A 19,947-nucleotide genomic window follows, 5' to 3' on the forward strand; every position below is an offset into this window, starting at 1 on the left:
TATAGTACGCAGCCTCGACTTTCACCAGGAGCACCTATCAAAGCAGTCTCAGAACGTCGTTACTTGAGTCCTCATATTGCAAGAGAGCCATCATGCACTTCTCTCCTCTCCTTTTCAGCCTCAGCGCTCTGGCAGCCACGATTACGACCAATCTAGCACCCGCACTACTCACAGAAGCACTACCAGCACTAGATGCAGAAACAGCCGAGCTAGGCCGCGACGCACTATCCGGCAACCTGCCCAAAAACCTTGCCAAGATTTGGATCTTCAGCAACCTCAACTGCGATCAAAACAACGGTCCTGCTTGGAACATCTACGTACTTCCCGGCGAGGACAGATGCATTCCGTATCAGAATGTCGGATCGATCTTCGCGTGGTACGAGTCTGATATCGGGTACGTTCTCAGGTTCTGCTTCAAAGGAGGTAAACTGACGTGTGGTCTCGTTTTTGTAGGCATTGCACGACTACGATTCATAGTGGTAGTAATTGCAGAGGCAGCAGTATGACGCCGTATAACAAGATGTGCACTAGTGAGTTGTTCGCGTCGCTCAGCGTCTCGTGCCCTAGGGTGTAAGAGCATCGGTCGCAACACTCTCCCAAGTGCATCAATAGGGGTGTGCCCTTCTGGGAAGATGCTGTGGAAGTGGTCGTTACGATGAGGAGCGGGTTTCTTCCAAGTGTTCTTCCGTTTCTTCACAAGTAAATCACTCAATAAGGCTCACTATTGTACCGAACAAGTTGATTTGGCTTTACGGTACTATGCTAGCCGTGACCCATATCCATCAGTGGAAAAGTCTTCATCCACTGTTCGCAAACCACTGCGCGTGATAGTCATTCATTCCCTCCATGAATCCTCCTAAGCCTCTCAAACTGCTCTAGTGTGGGAACTTCCAGTCCTCGGGGCCCTCGGGGCCGGGCCAAAAGAACCCGCCATCCTTGTCCCAAGGCTCGTCAAACTCGGAGGAAGAGTCATAGTCCGATACATGACGGCATCGGTAACAGCGGTGCACGGACTTGTCGAACGGGACTCCATCCCGGTATGCTGCTGCGCAATCAGCGCACACGGTGTTCCGGATCCTGTCCATGCAGACGGCGCACTGTGTCCTGAGGAACTCCGATGGCTTATCGGACGACTTCTTGCAGGTCACTATGCAGCCATGCTGCTCCTTGACCGGGCGTTCGTGCCAAACGATCCTGTCTTTGCCGCTGTGAGCGACAGTGGCAGTGGCCAAGAGGGCCACGGCGGCGACGACGGAGAGGAGGAGACGCATCTTTGGTGAGGGTCTGGAAGTCTTAGTTAGTATCAGTAGGCAAGAGGGTTAGGCAGGTAGTACGAGAGTGGTATCGTTTTGAAACTATGATTGATTAGCTAGTCATAATAGGTAAGGGGGAAGCTATTCGTACATTTGCGTGAGGTTGTTCTTCCTGAGACTTGATTGACTTGTGTTGGGACTGGAAGCTACTGCTATATGGTGAGAGGAAAAGCATATGAGAGGAAGGATGTGAAGGTTTTTATATGAAGACGAGTCGAATAGAGGTTTCTAGACGGTCGGTAAACTAACGAAAATTCTCCTCCGCACTGTTGAAGAACCATGCCTCTACATGGGCACAATTAGCATTACCGGGATTTCATAGGAGGACGAAGGCGATTTGTAAGTGGCCTCAGGTCACGAGGATCACCAGCCAATCGTGTGTACGGCGTCGCAAATTCCGGTGAGTTATTCAATGACCTTCAAGACGTGAATCTGGTCGACCCAAGCAATAGGAGAATGTGCTTCCCGTAGTTGACAACGGTTCATCATATGCTGCGTATGTGTGAGGCTCTCGTGAGAGACAACCGTTTCTTTTCGTTCGTACCTTGGCTCAGGCATCTGGTACCAGATTTCATTGCTTTCGCGAGTGCTCCGATCTGAAAGTGAACTTTGGTATGGACGTAGTTTGGAATAGGTAGGCTTTGAGTGGTTCGTCGGTACCGGTTATCGCGGAACCAGTGAGCCTGGCACAGAACATTATCTGGGACGTACTCGCTGGATCATATACATTGGTTCCTAGGGGCCAACAGACCGCTTATACTTGCATGGCGCGATTTAGTGATGAGATACGGCCTCGAGATATGAGCTTCATCGCATGCGCCATGCTCCTAGCTATGCACTATCCTGGCGTAACGTTTGCAGTTCCGTGGCAACCCAAAGCGCGTACGGTATAGTCGGAATTCGACATGATGCACTGCTGCTCATTCTATGTACCAGGCCAGGAAGAAAAGAAATATCGAGCATCCCCGTCGAGAGTTGGGCATCGTAACCAAACCACCAAAGCCATGATGCCTACGCTGTCGTAACGCCTGACACCGGGTATGAATTAGCAAGATAAAACTCAGAGAGCGAAATGATGACGGAAGCGCTCTACGAAAGAGTGATATCGCTACCTTCCCCATTCTGCTCCATCGTAGTATCGTCCCCATCGCCGCCTGCAAGGACCTTGGTCTGAGGCCGGTATCCGTCTGGCGGACCTACACCAGGTGTGCACGCTGCGACATTGCCATCCTCGTCGACGAATTCGAAGTTGTAGCGGGAGAGCAGATGAGGGATCGCCGAAAGTTGTGGTCCGTAGCGCGCGGTATTATCGTAGAGCTCGAATAAAGGAACGGCGAGGAGTTTCATGTTCTTCGGAACGCTGAGAACCTCTGCGAAGTATTAGCAATTGTACATATTGTGGGAGACAGGCGACTCGAGTCGACTTACTGCTACGAGGAAGCTGGATAAAGTACAGCTTCTTGCATTCCTTTGGCCTGGTGACATGCGCAGGGATGAAAGGGTACATGAAGGTCTCGAAGTTGGGCCGCCACCACTGCGCCAGCGTATCGCCAACTACCCACTCGTCGTTTACGCCTTCGCCTGTGAACTGTGTGCCCACTGGTGCGAGGCGCTCGTTCAGCCTCGCCTTGAAGCCCTCAATCTCGTCGTCTTCGGCGCGGAGGTAATCTCCAGGTCTGTGTGACGTCAGTGATGATATAAGACAGAGCATGCGAATGCGTACAGCTTGAAGAAGGCGTTTGCGATCTGCAACATGAGGATGTGCGGGTGGTTGTGCTCATGGCAGACCAGGATGCCTTCGCAGGTCCGTCGCATGCCATGCTCCGAGTAGTGCTCTTCTAACCGCTTGAGTCGGGCAAGGACGGAAGGGTCTTCTTCGGGCTGGCCATCTTTGGTGCCAAATGTGTAGTTGCTTAGAGGGAACAAGCGGATAGTCTTTGGCTGGTTGCCGTTGAAGTCTTTGGGAATGACGGGGCTGCTTCAATTAGCTAATGCGATAGACACAGCTTTTCAGACGTACGGGTATGAGCTCTGGGACGCTTCCTTGACTATGGTGGACATGGTGGGCGCGAATGGGTCGTGTAAGCGGTGGGTTGCTTGTTGCGTCGCGACAATCGAGCAGTCGCGGCGAGCTCGCAGGGATTCAGGGTCTCGTAAGCACGTGATGATGCGCGGACCTGGGGGTGCCCCACGGCAGCTGCCACAGATGCACCACGCTGTCGTCATCACCGCAACCAAAGTTCTCAAGAACTCATTGATTGCGCATGGTATCAGTATGGCACAGACAGCATTGATCACCGGTGGTAAATAGCCTCCACGAATGTGTTACTGCTAGCTGACCCCAGAGCGAAGCTAGTGGTCTGCTCGGCCGTCAAGTGCAGCGAGAGTTCTTGGTAGATGGCTGGAAGTCTATCGGCACTGGTCTGCATCGCATCACTGCTCCAGATGTGGTGAAGCTGGACATTTTGGATCAGAATGAGATCGCCAGGGTGCTTGATGAAGTCAACCCGAAAGTCGTCGTCCACTGTGCTGCCAACCGCTTCCCTGACTCTTGCACCAAAGACCCAGAAGCGGCCAGGAAATTGAACGTGGACGCGAGTCGAGCGCTGGCTGAAGCCGCCATCTCTAGGGGAATCTTCCTCATATACATCTCAACAGACTACGTCTTTGCAGGAAGCCCTGGAGAAGCTCCCTACAGGACAGATTCGACACCGAGCCCACCTAATACGTAAGTATCGGTTTATCACACCATAGTCGTAGCGGATCTTGGGTCGTTCGTTCATGTCTTCCGAGCCTGCTCCAGAAACAACGCCATCCCGGGATAATGCTGGGCGAGGTGTCTGATCACGGCTGACAACCTCCATCAGGTATGGCCAAACCAAGCTGGAAGGCGAACAGACTGTTCTTGAGGTTGCTGCTAAGACTGGAGCAAAGAACAAAGTCGTCGTTCTTCGAGTACCGGTCCTCTACGGATCCTGCGATGAACCCAAAGACAGTGCAGTCAATGTTCTAATGTCGCAATTGTGGAACGCCCAGCAAATAGAGCATGGTCAACCCAAAATTCAAGTCGACGACTATGCGCTTCGATACCCTACCAACACTCAAGACGTTGGCCGAGTATGCCGCGACATAGCAAAGCTGTATCTTGATCCCGCAAACGCGTAAGCCAAACCCGCGTCTCCGTTTGATGAGATGCTTCTTTCACACAGTGCTGACGGCCTGTTATAGGAAGCGCGAGCTACCCAACGTTCTTCAATTCAGTTCGGAAGATCGCATGACTAAATGGCAGATCTGCCAAACATTCTCCGATATCATGGGGTTGCCGCTCGACAATATGGAGCCCTTCAAACCTGACGAAGAACTCAAAGATGGCACCATCAGGCCTTACGACTGCCATCTGGACACTAGCGCACTACGGAACCTGGGTATCGATGTATCAACTGTTGACTTCCGCACATGGTGGTAAGTACTAGGCGCTGTCGCTTTTCACCGCTCACAATTTTGCAGGAGACGCGAAGTTGGGGCTTTCCGCTGAGGATTATCCCGGTTGACAACACACAAACGCCTGTCGGTAGATCATCAGAAAAGCTTCCAGAACGTGATGACCTTGTGCTCCTACTGCATAATGGTCAGGCGGCTCGATATTGCTAGTCGCGAAGCCAAGATCGCGACGCCGGTAGATCTCCGCGACGTGTCCCAAGTATAGCTATCCGTACCTGCGTTTCCACTGTTACAGAAAAGTCTGAACCCACTTGCCGCACATCTCGGATATCGCATTGGATGTTCCAGCGCCGGCCCGCAATCGTCGCGTTCCGAGGTTGTGGTTCTTGCCCTAATCGGGCCTGCGGTCGCTAAATGATTGGATGGTAGCCATCTTTGCGGCGCAGTCTCGCGCCTTGAGTTTTGGGGGCGCTTATGCTCCACGATAATGCTGTTAAGTATCTATCCTCTCAGCGTGTAGAATGTCTGAATCTACTTCCGTTGCTTTGCATTTCTCGCGTTGCGCTTCTTTTCGTTTGCTCGTCGCGCATTCTTTTCGTTCGCGATGGATGCCAGTCTAGCGCCTGTGGCGCGATCGGGCATCTTTCCTGCCATACTTGCACCCAAGAAATCAAACACACTCGTTTCCGTGTTCTCACGTGGAACTGACGACCGAGGTACGTCACGTAGACAATAATATGTCAGGCTTTCCGCTGATGAGTAAATAGTTTCAAAGACTTGGAAGCCACCAGCGCTGCGCGCTCCAGTACTCATTCTGACCACTGCGATATGCTGGTCATTGATCGGAGTACTACAATTCTTACTCCACAAAAGCCAAAGCGAAAGTGGAATCATATTTGCACCTCGAATCAGTGATCTACCATTAGGTCGCACCTTTCTTTATTTGTACTTCCCTACCATTGCAGCCGTCCTCTTCAGCATCTACTGGGCATGGATCGACCTGGAAACGAAACGTATGGAGCCATACTACCAATTAAGTAAAGAGAATGGTGCGCTTGGAAAAGACTCTTTGTTGCTTCACTACCCCTTCGACTTCATTCCGCTAGTCCCTCTGAAGGCTGCTAGAGATCGGTACGTTCCCATCAACGTCACTCACTCGCGATATGACACTAAATATTCCAGGCATTGGCCGGTATTCTGGGCTTCATTTGCAGTAGTACTCGTGACTTGGGGGCTGGTACCGACACAAGCTGGTATCTTCACCGTCCGAACAGTCACACGTACGGCGAACATGACTTTCGATGTCTCCACATTCAACATTCCCATTCAGCAACAAGCCTCAAGCTTGACACTTCGACACTCACAATCTACATACGGCATAGTGAGTTTGAACGAAACGCTTCCTCCATTTATGGCTCGCAATTACACTCTGGCGCCCTTCAGGATGTCCGCAGAAGATGAGCTGGGCAACATGCCACAGGGACAAGAGTCTTGGACTGTTCCAACAACCATGTACTCGTTGGATCTTTACTGTGAGAACGCCTCGCATCAAGCCGACAACTCGAAAAAGATCTTCTATGTGAGCAATAGCGGTTGCAACTTCACGCTAGGGCCTACAGGAAACTTGACGGTCGGTGAAGACATCGGTTATGGCACTGAGGCGCTTTCGATAAAACAATACGTCGGCCAGTACGCTGGTTATTGGAATCGAGGAGGCTTCGCAGACTATTCATTAGACCGTTATTGTCCAGAAACGGCTAATCATACCTTTTTCGCCGCTTTTTCGAAGAGCAAGGTATGTCTGGACACTTATTCATGATGAATACCCCCATATTGGCCTGGTGATTGTTATCTGACTTGAACACTAGGCGAAGGAGGCAGATCCACCTAACAACGTTACCGCTATATTTTGCACTCCAACTTATTACCAACAGCCCGTATCCGCGACTATCGACATGGCAAGCAAAAGTCCGCTGGAAGTTCATCCTGTAGGAGAGAAGCGTCTACTTTCGTCAGGTGTCTTTAATACTTCGACGTTTGAGCAGCTGCTGAACGAACTCTCCTTCGGGCACGAAGTCCGTGGCGACAATCTGCCTGCAAAATCGGCTCCAAGATATCTAGAGCCTGTGGCGAAGACGAATCTCAGCCTTACCAGTGGAACAGGTGGTCTGACACAAGCTATGGTTGGTCTATCCGTTGGTATTGGTGATCTACCTTTGGAAGATTATCTCGACTGGAAGACACTCAGTAGGTCTTACGCAGACGCTTACCGACTAAGCTTTGCTCGCGCGATGGTCGATGTACTTGGTACCGGATTTCAGTCGTCTCAGAACACGACTGGAGAACGTCGGGTGACCACAGAAGCTGTCGTGCTCGAGCCTGTGTTCGTATACATTGTAGAGGGCTTCTTGGGTGTGGTCTCTGTAGCAACACTGGCGTTGCTTTACCTGACATGCACACGCATCCGTAAACTTGGCACAGACCCCAACACGATCGCCAGCATCATGGCCATTGTTTCCGACAGTCAACAGCTACTCTCTGAATTCTCCGAGTTAGACTGCTGCACAGTCGACGATGTGCAGAACGCTGTTGGGCAAAAGCGCTACAAGCTTATCCGTGATGGAGCCAGTAACAGGTAAGCATCTATCATCAAGCCATGCAATCTCAAGCACAACAATACTCACGCATATAATGAACAGTATCATCGAGATCGATCAACACGGCGCCGTTGATTACACGGATAGGCACCCAGTCTCCCTCGGCATACGGCGAAACACGGACATTGCGAAGCCTGTACGACCTCGTGAGTTCAGTCTCTGGGTAGCCGGCCCGTTCGTCAACCTGTTCATCATTCTGGCGATTGCTCTTGGGGTCATCTATTCGAAGGCACGCGTAAATGGTAATGTTAAATGCAGACAGTCAACGTAAGTTGTATCAGACACTGATTGCGTTTAGGTCTACCTTTGCCTTCGAAGAACAGCTTAGTGCAAAACATCTTGGAGAACTATATCCCCACGGCTATCGCGACTATGATTGAGCCGATGTGGGTCTTGATCAACAGGCTGCTATGCATGCTTCAGCCTTTGGAAGAGTTACACGGGTGCAACGCAAAAGCGAACAAGTCCATTGACTTGAACTACAACTCCTTGCCGCCGCAACTCGTCATCTTCAAGGCGCTCAAGTCGAAGCATTTTGTTCTTGCTGCGGTCTGTTCAATGGCGTTGCTTGCGAATCTCTTCGCGGTTTCACTCTCAGGGCTTTTCGATCAAGCAACGATAGACATGCGACATCCCACCAGCTTTGCACCGCCATACGACCTCAAATTTGTTCCAATCAACGGTAGTATTGGTCCGGCGAGTGGATCAACATTTGGTTCGCTCAATTTTTCGGGTGCGTACCGAGGTGGCAACGGGGAAGACCAGTTCTTAGTTGCAGAGTCAAACTACACTAGAGGCACGCCGCTACCCTCTTGGACCGATGAGTCAATGTTTTATCTGCCTCTGTTCGAAGGCAACATCGACGACCATAGCGCTCACGCCAATGGCAGCCTGTACGAGGCTGTCACTCAGGCCTTTGGAGCCGACCTAGACTGTACCCAACTAGAGATGGGCCATGGATTCGAGGCCGCCTTGCTCATGGAAGAGTCGGGTGGCACCTTCTCCAGTCATGCGGCTATCAACCTCACCGTACCAACTGACTCAGGCGATGTCCAATGCTCAAGCCTTACTAGCCTCGCGATCAGCCCTGGCCCTATAAGGGAGAAATCTGTCTGTGTCGATGGTCCTGGCGCTTTGGAGTTAGTCGTTCAACTACAGGCGGGCATTAATGCAACACAGGAAGAAACCGACGCCTGCATGCGTCCTGTCGTCCTAGGCTGGTTGCGTGACCCCCAGGGCTCATGCCCCTTCGGTCGGGGCCTAACGCTGACCAAAAACAATTCGATCTTTATTCAATGCCAGCCTAGGCTGGTAGTTGGTAGTGCAAAGGTGCGCGTTGACCCTAGTGGGCGCCTACAGCACAAGCCCGAACTGGTCAATGTCGATACTGTCGATGTCAAAAGGAACTCGGAGAACTATTTCAGCAACGACCCTATCAACCTCATTGGTCAATCTGGACGTTACCTGTTCAAGTTTGATGCGGCAGAGTGGCATAACGACACGTTTGCTGATGACTTCATCAACTATTTCATCCGCCGAGCTAGCAATAGCACTCGATTGATCGACCCCGCACAAAGTGTGCCTTCGTTCGACGACATCATTAGTCCGCTTAAGAAGACCTACTCCAATCTCTTCGCGATCTGGTTGGGCACCAATAAAGACAACCTCTTCATTCGACGAGCGGACGATGGTGCGAACCTGATCACTGCTTGGAGAGTTGAGCCAGAACAACGACTGTTCGTATCAAAGCCCATGTTCGCTATCGCAGAAGCCATTCTCTGCACCTACGCAATCGTCGCAATTATGGTCTACCTGCGAAGACCTGGTCAATACTTGGCCCGTCTACCAACATCCATTGCTGCAGTAATTGCTTTGTTCGCGGCCAGTGGTGCTGTACAAGACATGAGAGATACATCACATCTTGACGCGAAAGGCCGCTCGAGACATCTGCAAGAAGTCGATGCACGCTACGGATATGGCAGCTACATTGGAGCAGATGGGAGGGTACATATCGGTATTGAGAAGACTCCTTTTGTGAAAGTGAGGTCTAAGAGCACCTGGTTCGAAAAGAAGTTGCCCGTCTTCCGAAAAACGTCCGCGGGAGTTTAATGAGGTTCAAGAGGACCGGTACGTAGTAAGATGACAAGAAAGAATATCTTCTGTGACGATGTAGAACATCGAACAGTCCCGTGATATTACTATGCATGCTGCCCAAGAACAGCTGCATGACTCGGTTTGGTTGTTTGGCCGCACTGATTGAGTATCTGTAAGTCCTTTTGCTGCCTAATCTCGGATGATTCGATTCTGCACAGACTAGTTCGCGCACGACTTGCACGTCAATCAACATGTCAACAGTATTTGCTTTTAGAGACCACGAATAGCGTGACAGAGCCCAACAATTGGCTCGGATCTCATGCCGCTGCTCGCACATCTGCATACACAAAGTTTCGAGGCCGATACTGCTCGTGAACTGGAGGGACTCACATGGAGAAAGTAGAAGAATAATAAACAATGGCAATGCAATGTTGAACTACCCAACGCCATGAGCACCGGCCACCGCAGATTAGCAGACTTACCACATTTGGGCCTGAGCTTGGCTAGATATGAGCAAGCATATAGAGCATGGTAAATGCATTCAGTTGGAGGCTCGGTGTGGCATCAGTGAAGGTGATTGCCGATGCAAGGTCAGCCTCCACGCGGACTTGTTGCACCATCGATCCTGCACGGCCTGCATAGCGGCAATGAAAGACCGCTTACAATTCCCACCGGAACCAGAAAATTGTTATAAGCCTCAGCGTGAACTAATGAAGCAACGTATCTTTTTCGCACGTTCGCCGCTATGGATGCAGTCTCCTACTAGCTGTGCCGACGTCTTCTCGCGGGTTCGGCATTTACAGAAGCAACACCAGGTACAGCACGACGAGGGCCTCATGCTCTTCCAGAAAGTTTAGCGGATAAGTGATGAGCCCGGATCCGTGCTTCAGTGTCTCTCATGGCTCTTTGAAGTTAGTTTGTAGCTGCTACTTGGATGAATCTCCACAAACAGAGCCGCTTCCAATCACACACTTCCATTCCTATTGGAACCGTTCCAGCTTTGTTCGCGAGGTGGTTGATGCGCAAAATATGTAGGACTAATGCTTCAACGCGCCGTGGCGGAGGAAGCGTGCAGTTTGAGCAGCATGTATGGCTACAGATTCTGGGTTGGCGCAGATGCAAATTGCGCGAGGGTATTGAGTAAAGCTTACTCCGGAATGATGCGCCAATTTTTGCTACATTTGAGATGTGTTAATTAGGTCTTATTCTGGGGCTCCATGTTCTGACGAAGTCGAGTCGATAGAAGGTCGCGCTCGAAAGAGGGTGAGAAAGCGTGGCCCTGTCAGAAGCAGCATCAACATCACTTGAGCATTTGAACTTATCGACAGTTCAGTGGATTTCATCTCATACTGATCACTTGACATAGAGCAAAAACGTGGAAGGATATAAGATCCCACTATACTGTCAGTGGTTAAATGAGGAGACGAAGACGGAACATCCGATTGGCATGACCGAAGATTGCATACTGCGCGATTTCAATGATAGACAGCCCGTCCACCAAGTCCATCGACGCCCGAGCCGTAGAACGGAGATTCAGACTCGATTGCAGGAGGTGTGGAGAATGATGACGCGTAGGAACGTTCGTGCGCTCGGTGAAGTGAGCAGCTTGGGTGTTTGATGCACCGAGGTCCAAAACCATATGGTATACCTGGGGACGTGAAGATAAAAAACGCAAGCGCGAAAATGAACGTTGTGAGAATTATGTCGCGAGGATGGCGTGGGTGGTCAGCCATTGCTGGCGCGCGCGAGGCCAAGGAGCTCTTGCTTGAACCCTTTCCCCACGAGGAGCACGCCAGACAGTCAAGATCGGTGCAGGGTGGAGAACGGCTGTCATCGTTCCTTTCTGTAGGTATGCCTCATCACAAACGTCGCAGCTTCTTGATAGGACACGACGGTACTGCTTTACCAGCACCAACCGCACTGTTTCATCCTCGTTGGGCAGCGACACCAGCAAGCGAAGTAGGACGTAATCGTGAGGGGGGTTTACTATTGTTTTGTCTCGCACTGTTGGCGTCACTAACTTGCAGCTGGTGGTAGACGGTCCAATGTCAGTCGCGGACGGCGCATCCGAAACGAGGCCCCGCTAGCCTTTTTCGATCCCCACTGATCAGCTTTCAGGAGGAAAGGGAGGCCCAGTCGTGTTGGCTGCCCGCCGCGCTTCCACCATGTGCGGGCTGTTTGCGTGTAAGTGATTTGATGAAACAAGCTGCGGTTGGTAGACAGCCAATCAGTCGATGGAGCGAGGAAGGCCTAAAGGCATCGACGCTTTTCCATCACGAGCTGATGTCGACGACAGGCTGGTAGCGAGGCCCACGGGTCGCTAGGTACCGCTGTGTCGTCACCTGCACGAGACCAGACGCCGCAGCCACACTCACCTTGTGCCCGGATCCGCCTACCTGCGACCTTCGTCGACACCGACGCTCCGACTCCGAGGGCAACTCGCCCACGTTGTGGCGCAGCCAGCTGAACACGAGGCCACGACAGTTGCATTGGGTCGATCTCCCAGATTAGCAGCGTTCGCCGTCAGGAACCATGCATAGACCGAGGGCTGTTAATAATCAGGGTCTAGTATTGTCGAGAGTAACAGAAGGGACGGCTAAAAGGTGGAGGCCCAGTAAAAGACCTTGCGCATGAGGGATACCCAGGGTGCGACGCATGAAGTTCGATGACATCGACGCGGCCGGTCGCCCACAAGGCCTGCAATCAAAGACCTCTTTGTCATTCTGGCCGGTCCGCTGCATAGCAGACTCCAGAACTCCAGTCTGGCGCCCGTGTCGCAAACACGGCGGTAAGTAACCTCTGCGTTACCTGCAAAAAGTCGCGATCGTGCAACCTGGTTTGTTGTCGGACAAGCCATGGGCGCACGCCCGGTGTGCGTCGAGATGAGCACGTCTGCCAATGGGAGGCTCCGCAGCGGCTTTCGCGAAGGATGCTGATCGTTTCAGCTTTAGCAGGCGATCGCCACTCCACACCATGGCTAGCTCTTCCCACTATTGAGTTATCGATTGGCTAGGATCCGGCTTTCCCCTGCATGGTACACAGACCGTCGGCACAAACTTCAAACCTGACGTTGGTCCCCTGGCCATAGCCTCGCACCAATGCCTTCCCCTCTGAGTCGCTTTCCGCTTTTTTGTTTCAAGGACAATGATCTTGTCATGACCACATGGCCAATGGCATCGGTATCGTGCCTGCCGAGACCTCAGGACTTTGACGTTACACCACTTATCCTGCGCTCGTCCCCCTGCCGCTAAACCGGGAGGGGGACGCCAGCCGAAAGAAGCCCGTCAACCGTTGCAAGAGAAGCCTTGCTCCGTCGAATAGCCTATGCTTCTTCACGATGATCCGCCGGGCATAGGCTCCTGAGTCCCTGCACTGCTGTACGAGCCCGTCCCGACCGCCACAAGCTAGCCCTGTGGGTAGACAAGAGCCTCCGTATATAACTGATCTGTGTTTCGTCTGCTTTTCCTTCTCATCTCAGGCTATTCACAGCAGTACCAAACTCCTCTCTGTTTCTTTTGCTTTTGCACATCTTGCCTGTGGCAGATCACATTCTTTACCATTGCTGTGCGTCAACGAAGAGCTAGACTCAACAACACCTCTTCCGTCTATATCAAGTACCATTTGCTCTTCGACCTTCAAACCACCACAGCCATCACATTCATTTCATCGCTCAGCAGGTCTAGCGATATCCAAACGAGAATATCTACTTCTCACAACATTCTTTCAAACATCAGCATGTTCTTCTCGACCACCCTACTTGTGGCTTTCGCCGCCAGTGCGACTGCACACATGACCATCGAACACCCAGTTCCTTTCGGCAAGGCCACTCTCAACAGCTCTCCCCTCGGACCTGGTGACTTTCCATGCAAGCAACGTTCTGGTGTTTACGACATTACCGAGATGAACCAGTGGAACGCAGGAGAGACCCAGACCATCGACTTCAAGGGCTCTGCTGTGCATGGTGGCGGATCATGCCAGTTCTCAATCACCACGGACTCAGAGCCCACTGAGCAATCTCAATGGAAAGTTATCCACAGCGTCATCGGTGGCTGCCCATCCAACGTTACTGGCAACCTTCCTGAGGATGCTGACGGCCATGGTGCTGCTACCTTCCCCGTCAAAATGCCCGAGAATATTCCCGATGGTCGCTACACTTTCGCATGGACTTGGATCAACAAGGTTGGCAACCGCGAATTCTACATGAACTGCGCTCCAGTTCAAGTCGGCAGTGGATCCAACAAGGCTTCCACAGCCAGCGTGTCCGAAGCGCTCTCTAGCCTGCCTGACATGTTCGTAGCCAACCTACCTGCCGAGGAGTGCAGCACCAAGGCATACGAGGACTTCAACTACCCCAACCCCGGTCAGTCAGTAGTTGAGGGCAACGGTGGTTCCCTTGGAGACACACTCACCGGCGCTGGATGCGACAAGATGACCAAGATGGGTGCTGGTAACGGACAGATGGGAACTCCATCTCAGCCTGAGGCTTCTCAGCCCGCATCAAGCGAGGCACCCGCTGCTACTTCTGGTTATGCCGCACTCCCATCCAACGGCGGTGGCGTCTTCGCCCCTGGTGCTTCCTCCGCTCCCGCTGCCGAGCCCACTCCTGCCGAGTCCACTGCCCCCGTCGCTGCACCTACTCCCACCTATGTCGCTGAGCAGCCTAGCAGCGCTCCCGAGCAGCCAGCCTACAGCTCGCCTCCTCAGGTGCCCGACAACAGTACTCCCAGCGCACCCCCCAGTGGCAGTGACTGCACTCCCTGTGACAACGATGGCGCCGTTGTATGCATCGGATCCAACATGTTCGGTCTCTGCAACCGTGGATGCGCTGTTGCTCAGCCTCTCGCCAACGGCATGTCCTGCTCTGGTGGTGCTGTCGTTGCTTCCGTCAAGCGATCCGCCAAGTTCCCTCGCGCCCACCTCCACCGCCGCCATGGCTCGTCTCTCCTTATCTAAGAGATTCGCATACGCTCTTACAACCTCAGCAGCCGTTGGCTACGAAATGCAATACACGGAGTTTGGGACACGGATGGGGACACCCACGGATTGGGTCGTCATACAGGATGGGTTGGGTTCTGGGTCTTATGTTCATATACCTCTTCATGATGCGCAGATACTGTTTGGATCTGGCTCCTGATTTTTCTTGTGCTTTTCTGTTGTTACATTCATTCATGACCAGCTCTAGATCGAGCTGGCATGCCCTGTTATCTTCCTTGGAGAGAAGCGCTGTGATCAGCCTCGTGTCTACGAGCGCAACATACCCCGTACCCACTGTACAAAATTAAATCAAACGCTTGTTCGTTCTATACTACTTTGACCATATGAATATCGTGACGCTTGCTACCTTCCTCTCACCTTTGATCATTTTGTCCCACTGCAGATCTACCATAAAAAATAACATGGGAACTGCATCCAGTTAATCAGTGTTTGCACTTCCAAACCGTGTTATCCCCATGACTGTATATAACTCTGGCGATAACTACGAATGTACCTAGGTAGCCAAGCAAAACCACGAGGCTATTCACCGGTTTATGACGTTCATGGGTTGGGCGGCTTCTGATTGGGCAGCCTCTCAGGGAACAGCCAAGGGGACCAACTTCCCCTCTGATTCCCACTTTCAGCCCTAAGCTCCTGTCGCCAGCGCACACCCGAGCACGCGACGAGCCAAACGACAAATCCCCCTACGGCCAGTCGACTACTATTATTTCGTGCTGTCAGGCCCCAGAATTCTAACCGCGCCGAGGCCTTCGTTTCGCACGCCGCCGCCACTCAAGCTTAGGCGGTCATTGCGCTCGCCCCACTACTTCGCTGCCTTCACCTCCACCGTCTTCTCGTGCTCACTCCCTACGGCTTGCTGTTCAGACCGCCCACCATGGAGAACCAACCGCAGGACGTCGACCAGTCCAAGTACATCGACAATGCTATTCGCGCCGTCCGTGAGAAGAAGCCGCTCCCGGAGATTGACTTCACCCTGCATACTATGGAGGATGGAAACCAAGTGAGCACCCAGGAACGTGTGTGCAAAGGTATGCTCATTCTATACGTCGTGGCATGGCATTCCGCCAGCTTGTTCGCGTTTGCGCCGTTTTCGAGGCACACAGTCAGCTAACTGTGCCGTGTTCGCCAGACGTACAAGCACCCGCCTTCCACCCGCCCACCGACGAGCAATTCTTCTCCCCTCAAGATCGCACAAAGCCCAACATCCAATTTCTGAAGCAGCACTTCTACCGCGAAGGTCGCTTGACCGAACAACAGGCGCTATGGATCATAAAGAAGGGCACAGAGATCCTCAAGTCGGAACCCAACATGCTGGAGATGGACGCACCCATTACCGTGTGCGGTGATGTTCACGGCCAATACTACGATCTCATGAAGCTGTTCGAAGTCGGTGGCGACCCAGCAGAGACGCGCTACCTCTTCTTGGGAGACTACGTCGATCGCGGCTATTTCAGTATAGAGGTAAGACGGTAGGAAAGCAACCGCTGTGCATTGGCTGACACTCGTAGTGTGTTTTGTACCTCTGGTCGCTCAAGATCTGGTACCCCAACACCCTCTGGCTTCTCCGAGGAAACCACGAGTGCCGCCATTTGACCGACTACTTCACATTCAAGCTCGAATGTAAGCACAAGTACTCCGAGGCTGTGTACGAAGCCTGCATGGACTCGTTCTGCGCACTTCCCCTAGCGGCTGTTATGAACAAGCAGTTCTTGTGTATACACGGTGGATTGAGCCCCGAGCTTCACACTCTAGACGACCTGAAGAGCGTACGCGAAACTCTACCCTTTCTAACGCCATCGCTAACCTTATCAGATTGATCGTTTCCGCGAGCCACCCACCCACGGCCTCATGTGCGATATCCTCTGGGCTGATCCCCTCGAGGAATTCGGTCAGGAGAAGACCAACGACTTCTTCGTCCACAACCACGTCCGCGGATGCTCATACTTCTTTTCGTACCCCGCTGCGTGCGCTTTCCTCGAGAAGAACAACCTTCTGTCAATCATCCGCGCACACGAGGCGCAAGATGCTGGATACCGAATGTACAGGAAAACACGGACGACTGGTTTCCCCAGTGTCATGACAATCTTCAGCGCGCCGAACTACCTCGACGTATACAACAACAAGGCTGCGGTTCTGAAGTACGAGAACAACGTCATGAACATCCGACAGTTCAACTGCACACCGCATCCATACTGGCTACCTAACTTCATGGACGTCTTCACATGGTCATTGCCATTTGTCGGCGAAAAGAGTGAGCAGAAGTACCAATTCACACTGGAGTATCATACTAACAAGTCGTAGTTACTGACATGCTCATTGCGATCCTAAACACCTGTTCGAAGGAGGAGCTCGAAGAGGAGACGCCCAGCTCTCTGGCTTCCGGTCCATCATCGCCACCTCTCTCCAGTCTCGACCCAGATTCGACCGAGTTCAAGCGACGTGCGATCAAAAACAAGATTCTGGCGATTGGTCGCCTCTCTCGTGTGTTCCAAGTGCTGCGTGAGGAGTCTGAGCGTGTCACTGAGCTCAAGACTGCATCGGGTGGTCGACTTCCCGCGGGTACGCTCATGCTCGGTGCGGAGGGAATCAAGCAGGCAATCCACAGCTTCGAGGACGCACGCAAGGTCGATTTGCAGAACGAGAGGCTCCCGCCGAGCCACGAGGAGGTGCGAAAGTCTCAGGAGGTTAGCCGAGAGCAGGCTCTCGAGAAGGCCACCAAAGAAGCCGACAACGACCAAGGTCTCGCGACTGTCGCAAGACGCATCAGCATGTAAGCATCGATCCTACGTAGCTTGTCGTGCAGTAACTAATTCGCACAGGTCATCTGGCTCTGGACGCAGCCGGAGAAGCTAGGCGCGATTCAAGCGCTCGCGATCCGAGAGCGAAGCCGATGGACGAGCTATGACATTGCAGGATGTTTAGGTTCTTGATTTCTGTATTGGCGGGCCACCAAATGTCATCAGTATACCACGTAGGCGTATTCGGGCCAGCGTAACCTAGAGAGGGCATCACCTTACGAAGCACGGTAGTAATTTGTCGGTCGACTGCTCAAGTTTAAGGGCGTCGACCTCTCATTGAATCACATAAAATCAAATTCCTATGACATTAGTGTATAGCCATTGCTCAGTGTGAAGGTGTTTGAGACTGCGCACGGGCCCGGGCCGAAGCTAGCTTTGCCGACCTACGTCAACATGGACATTTCAACAGCAATGCTCATCTTCAAGCCCGATGCCTCCATGGGTGGCCTCAGTGCCGCGACTGACGATCTTTCGCAAGACAGGACCGACTGATCGGCTCCCGCTTGCGCGTCGCTGTCGCAATGTCCTTACTTCACGCCCGACCACCAGCCTCCGCGTGCGCTCCGCATCGACGCATGTCTCGCCGACCGCGATAAATCTGCGCCCGCACATCCCACCTCGGAACAAGGAGTTGTACGATGCACTGTCAGCGCTTAGTGGAGCCGCCGAGACCTATGTAAACATAAGCAGATTGCAATTGGCATTGCGGGGTCTGGCGGCGCAGGATGCTGTAACAAGAGTCGCTGGTACGGAACGCGTAGTTGAATTTCACGACTAGGGGCTGACGATGGACAGTTCTCGGTTTGAACAGTCAATTGAGTGCGCAGCAACTTGCACGGCTACTACTCGCAGATCCGCTCAGTGCTGAGGAGCAGTGGGAGAAGGAACTCGTGAAATCACGCGACAGCAACGAGAGAGCGGTATTGCTAAAGTATGTGCTTGATCTGCCATACTGAACAGCGCATTAGCTAACACAATTGTTGTACAGATACGGCGACGATGCCGATGCACATGCGCCTTCGCCCCTCTACAAGGTCCTCTCTATACCCTCACGAACCCTTCAATCGCACAACCTAGAGGTCCTCGTCTCTACCATCAACGTCAATGTCGCAAAATCCCTACCCCATATGGTAACAGAGAGCTCCACCGAATCGTTGCTGGTTCCCAAGCTCCAGGCCACTTCCGCACGAGGATTGCCCGTCCCATACCCGGTACACAAGACTCTAGTATTAGGAGAAGGACTGGACAGCGCCATAGCATTTGGCAGATTCTCGGCGGATGGTCTGAACGAGATGGATGATATGGTGAAGATGGCCGTCGACCTCCCCGCCCCGTCGGACGAAGTCAAATCAGATACCCACGCCCCAAGCGCTCCCATCAACCTCCAAGTTGGCACGAAAGCGCTCGACAGCTTCCGCGAGTCGATCCAAAATTCCATCATCTATGAGCGAGGGTGGTTCAAAAGTGGTTTGCCAACGCTGTCGGAGTGGTTAGTCCAAGACCTTCAGGCCACCGACGCTATCAAGCCCCCGATGAAGACGCTTGTAGCTTCTATAGCCGACGATGTAGAAGCGAGCATCGCCAAACAAGACGCTGCTCGGCTGCAACAGCTTGCTCCAGTCCAGACCCAATCAGACGTCACAACCTCCATCGTCGGTCATCTCGAGACCTGGGCCGAGAAGTCTCATGCGGAGCTCCGTGACGAGCTTGATGAAGCCTTCACGGCCCGGAACTGGCACAAGTTGGCTTGGTGGAAGCTCCTCTGGCGTGTGGACGACGTCACGATGATAAGCTCCGAGATCCTCGAGCGGCGATGGCTCGTCTCAGCGGAGAAGAACAGCATCTACCTCGCTGGTCGCATGAACCAAGCTGGTTTCCCAGATGACGTTCAACACCTCGCCGTTGCCGACATCCCGGAAGTGACAACGCAGGACACAGCGCCGACAGCAGAGAATCCGCGAACAGATCTATCCACCAACGTCCGGAAACCAATACCATGGCCTGAACACATCGCGGCTGCTCGCACAGAACTCATCAACGACACCGTGCCACCTCTGCAGGCACTCGCTCAACGACTTCTCCTACAGACTTTCAGCACCACATCTCTCTCGTCCGCTGCCTCAGCACTGCTATACGCTTCCATGTCTACCTTCTCGGTCTTCGAGGCTTCAGCCGTCGCGGCACTCGGTCTTACATTTTCTCTTCGCCGCATGCAGAAACTATGGGAAGGTGCTAGAGAATCATGGGAGGGTACCCTGAGAGAAGAGGGTAGACGCACGTTGAAGGGTACAGAGGAGAGAGTCAGGTTCATCATCAAGAATGGAGGCAAGGAGTACGTTGAGGATGAAAGCGTAGCTGAGAGCAGGGCAGCGAGGGAAGCTGTAGCAAAGGTCAGGGAGGCACTTGAGCGGATGAACGGTGGAGATGGCAAAGGAAGTGTATGATAGATATGTATGAACTTGATTCAGTGTCGAGGAACAGTCTCCCGTCGTAGTCGAATCAGAATTGGCGATTTCCCCAGTTCACCTTCTCTCTCGACTCAAGTATTCCGCGATTTAAAAGTAGCCTGTGTTGCAATATCTAAGTGAAGTGAGGTGACACGATCTCAGCGCAGGTTGCGCATTGCAGGTTGCCTGCAGGTTGCTTATT

At 52.6% G+C, this 19,947-nt stretch overlaps 5 protein-coding genes across 5 annotated transcripts; 4 read left to right on the top strand and 1 right to left on the bottom strand.

Moving 5' to 3' along the window:
• Positions 1-2,402: 2,402 nt before the first annotated feature.
• On the bottom strand, positions 2,403-3,374 carry J4E90_003286 (uncharacterized protein; the record flags this gene model as incomplete). The annotated part of the gene is made up of 4 exons (XM_051432857.1): positions 2,403-2,683; positions 2,742-2,989; positions 3,037-3,288; positions 3,334-3,374. 4 exons carry the CDS (start codon positions 3,372-3,374, stop codon positions 2,403-2,405), a joined length of 822 nt encoding a protein of 273 aa, XP_051292755.1.
• Positions 3,375-3,588: 214 nt separating this feature from the next.
• Positions 3,589-4,848, top strand: J4E90_003287 (uncharacterized protein; the record flags this gene model as incomplete). The annotated part of the gene is made up of 5 exons (XM_051432858.1): positions 3,589-3,616; positions 3,666-4,041; positions 4,181-4,474; positions 4,542-4,775; positions 4,821-4,848. 5 exons carry the CDS (start codon positions 3,589-3,591, stop codon positions 4,846-4,848), a joined length of 960 nt encoding a protein of 319 aa, XP_051292756.1.
• Positions 4,849-6,045: 1,197 nt separating this feature from the next.
• Positions 6,046-9,520, top strand: J4E90_003288 (uncharacterized protein; the record flags this gene model as incomplete). The annotated part of the gene is made up of 4 exons (XM_051432859.1): positions 6,046-6,549; positions 6,689-7,389; positions 7,454-7,653; positions 7,710-9,520. 4 exons carry the CDS (start codon positions 6,046-6,048, stop codon positions 9,518-9,520), a joined length of 3,216 nt encoding a protein of 1,071 aa, XP_051292757.1.
• A 3,720-nt stretch (positions 9,521-13,240) lies between these two features.
• J4E90_003289 (uncharacterized protein) lies at positions 13,241-14,458 on the top strand (the record flags this gene model as incomplete). Its single annotated transcript, XM_051432860.1, has 1 exon — positions 13,241-14,458. The coding sequence occupies one exon, from the start codon at positions 13,241-13,243 to the stop codon at positions 14,456-14,458; it is 1,218 nt and encodes a 405-aa protein (XP_051292758.1).
• Positions 14,459-15,374: 916 nt separating this feature from the next.
• J4E90_003290 (uncharacterized protein) lies at positions 15,375-19,742 on the top strand (the record flags this gene model as incomplete). The annotated part of the gene is made up of 8 exons (XM_051432861.1): positions 15,375-15,528; positions 15,630-15,961; positions 16,009-16,266; positions 16,313-16,751; positions 16,802-17,270; positions 18,037-18,044; positions 18,094-18,229; positions 18,287-19,742. 8 exons carry the CDS (start codon positions 15,375-15,377, stop codon positions 19,740-19,742), a joined length of 3,252 nt encoding a protein of 1,083 aa, XP_051292759.1.
• Between the last annotated feature and the right edge of the window lie 205 nt (positions 19,743-19,947).

This window comes from Alternaria incomplexa (assembly GCF_024043165.1).
Source record: "Alternaria incomplexa strain BMP 0042 chromosome Unknown scaffold_4, whole genome shotgun sequence".
NCBI lineage: Eukaryota > Fungi > Ascomycota > Dothideomycetes > Pleosporales > Pleosporaceae > Alternaria > Alternaria incomplexa.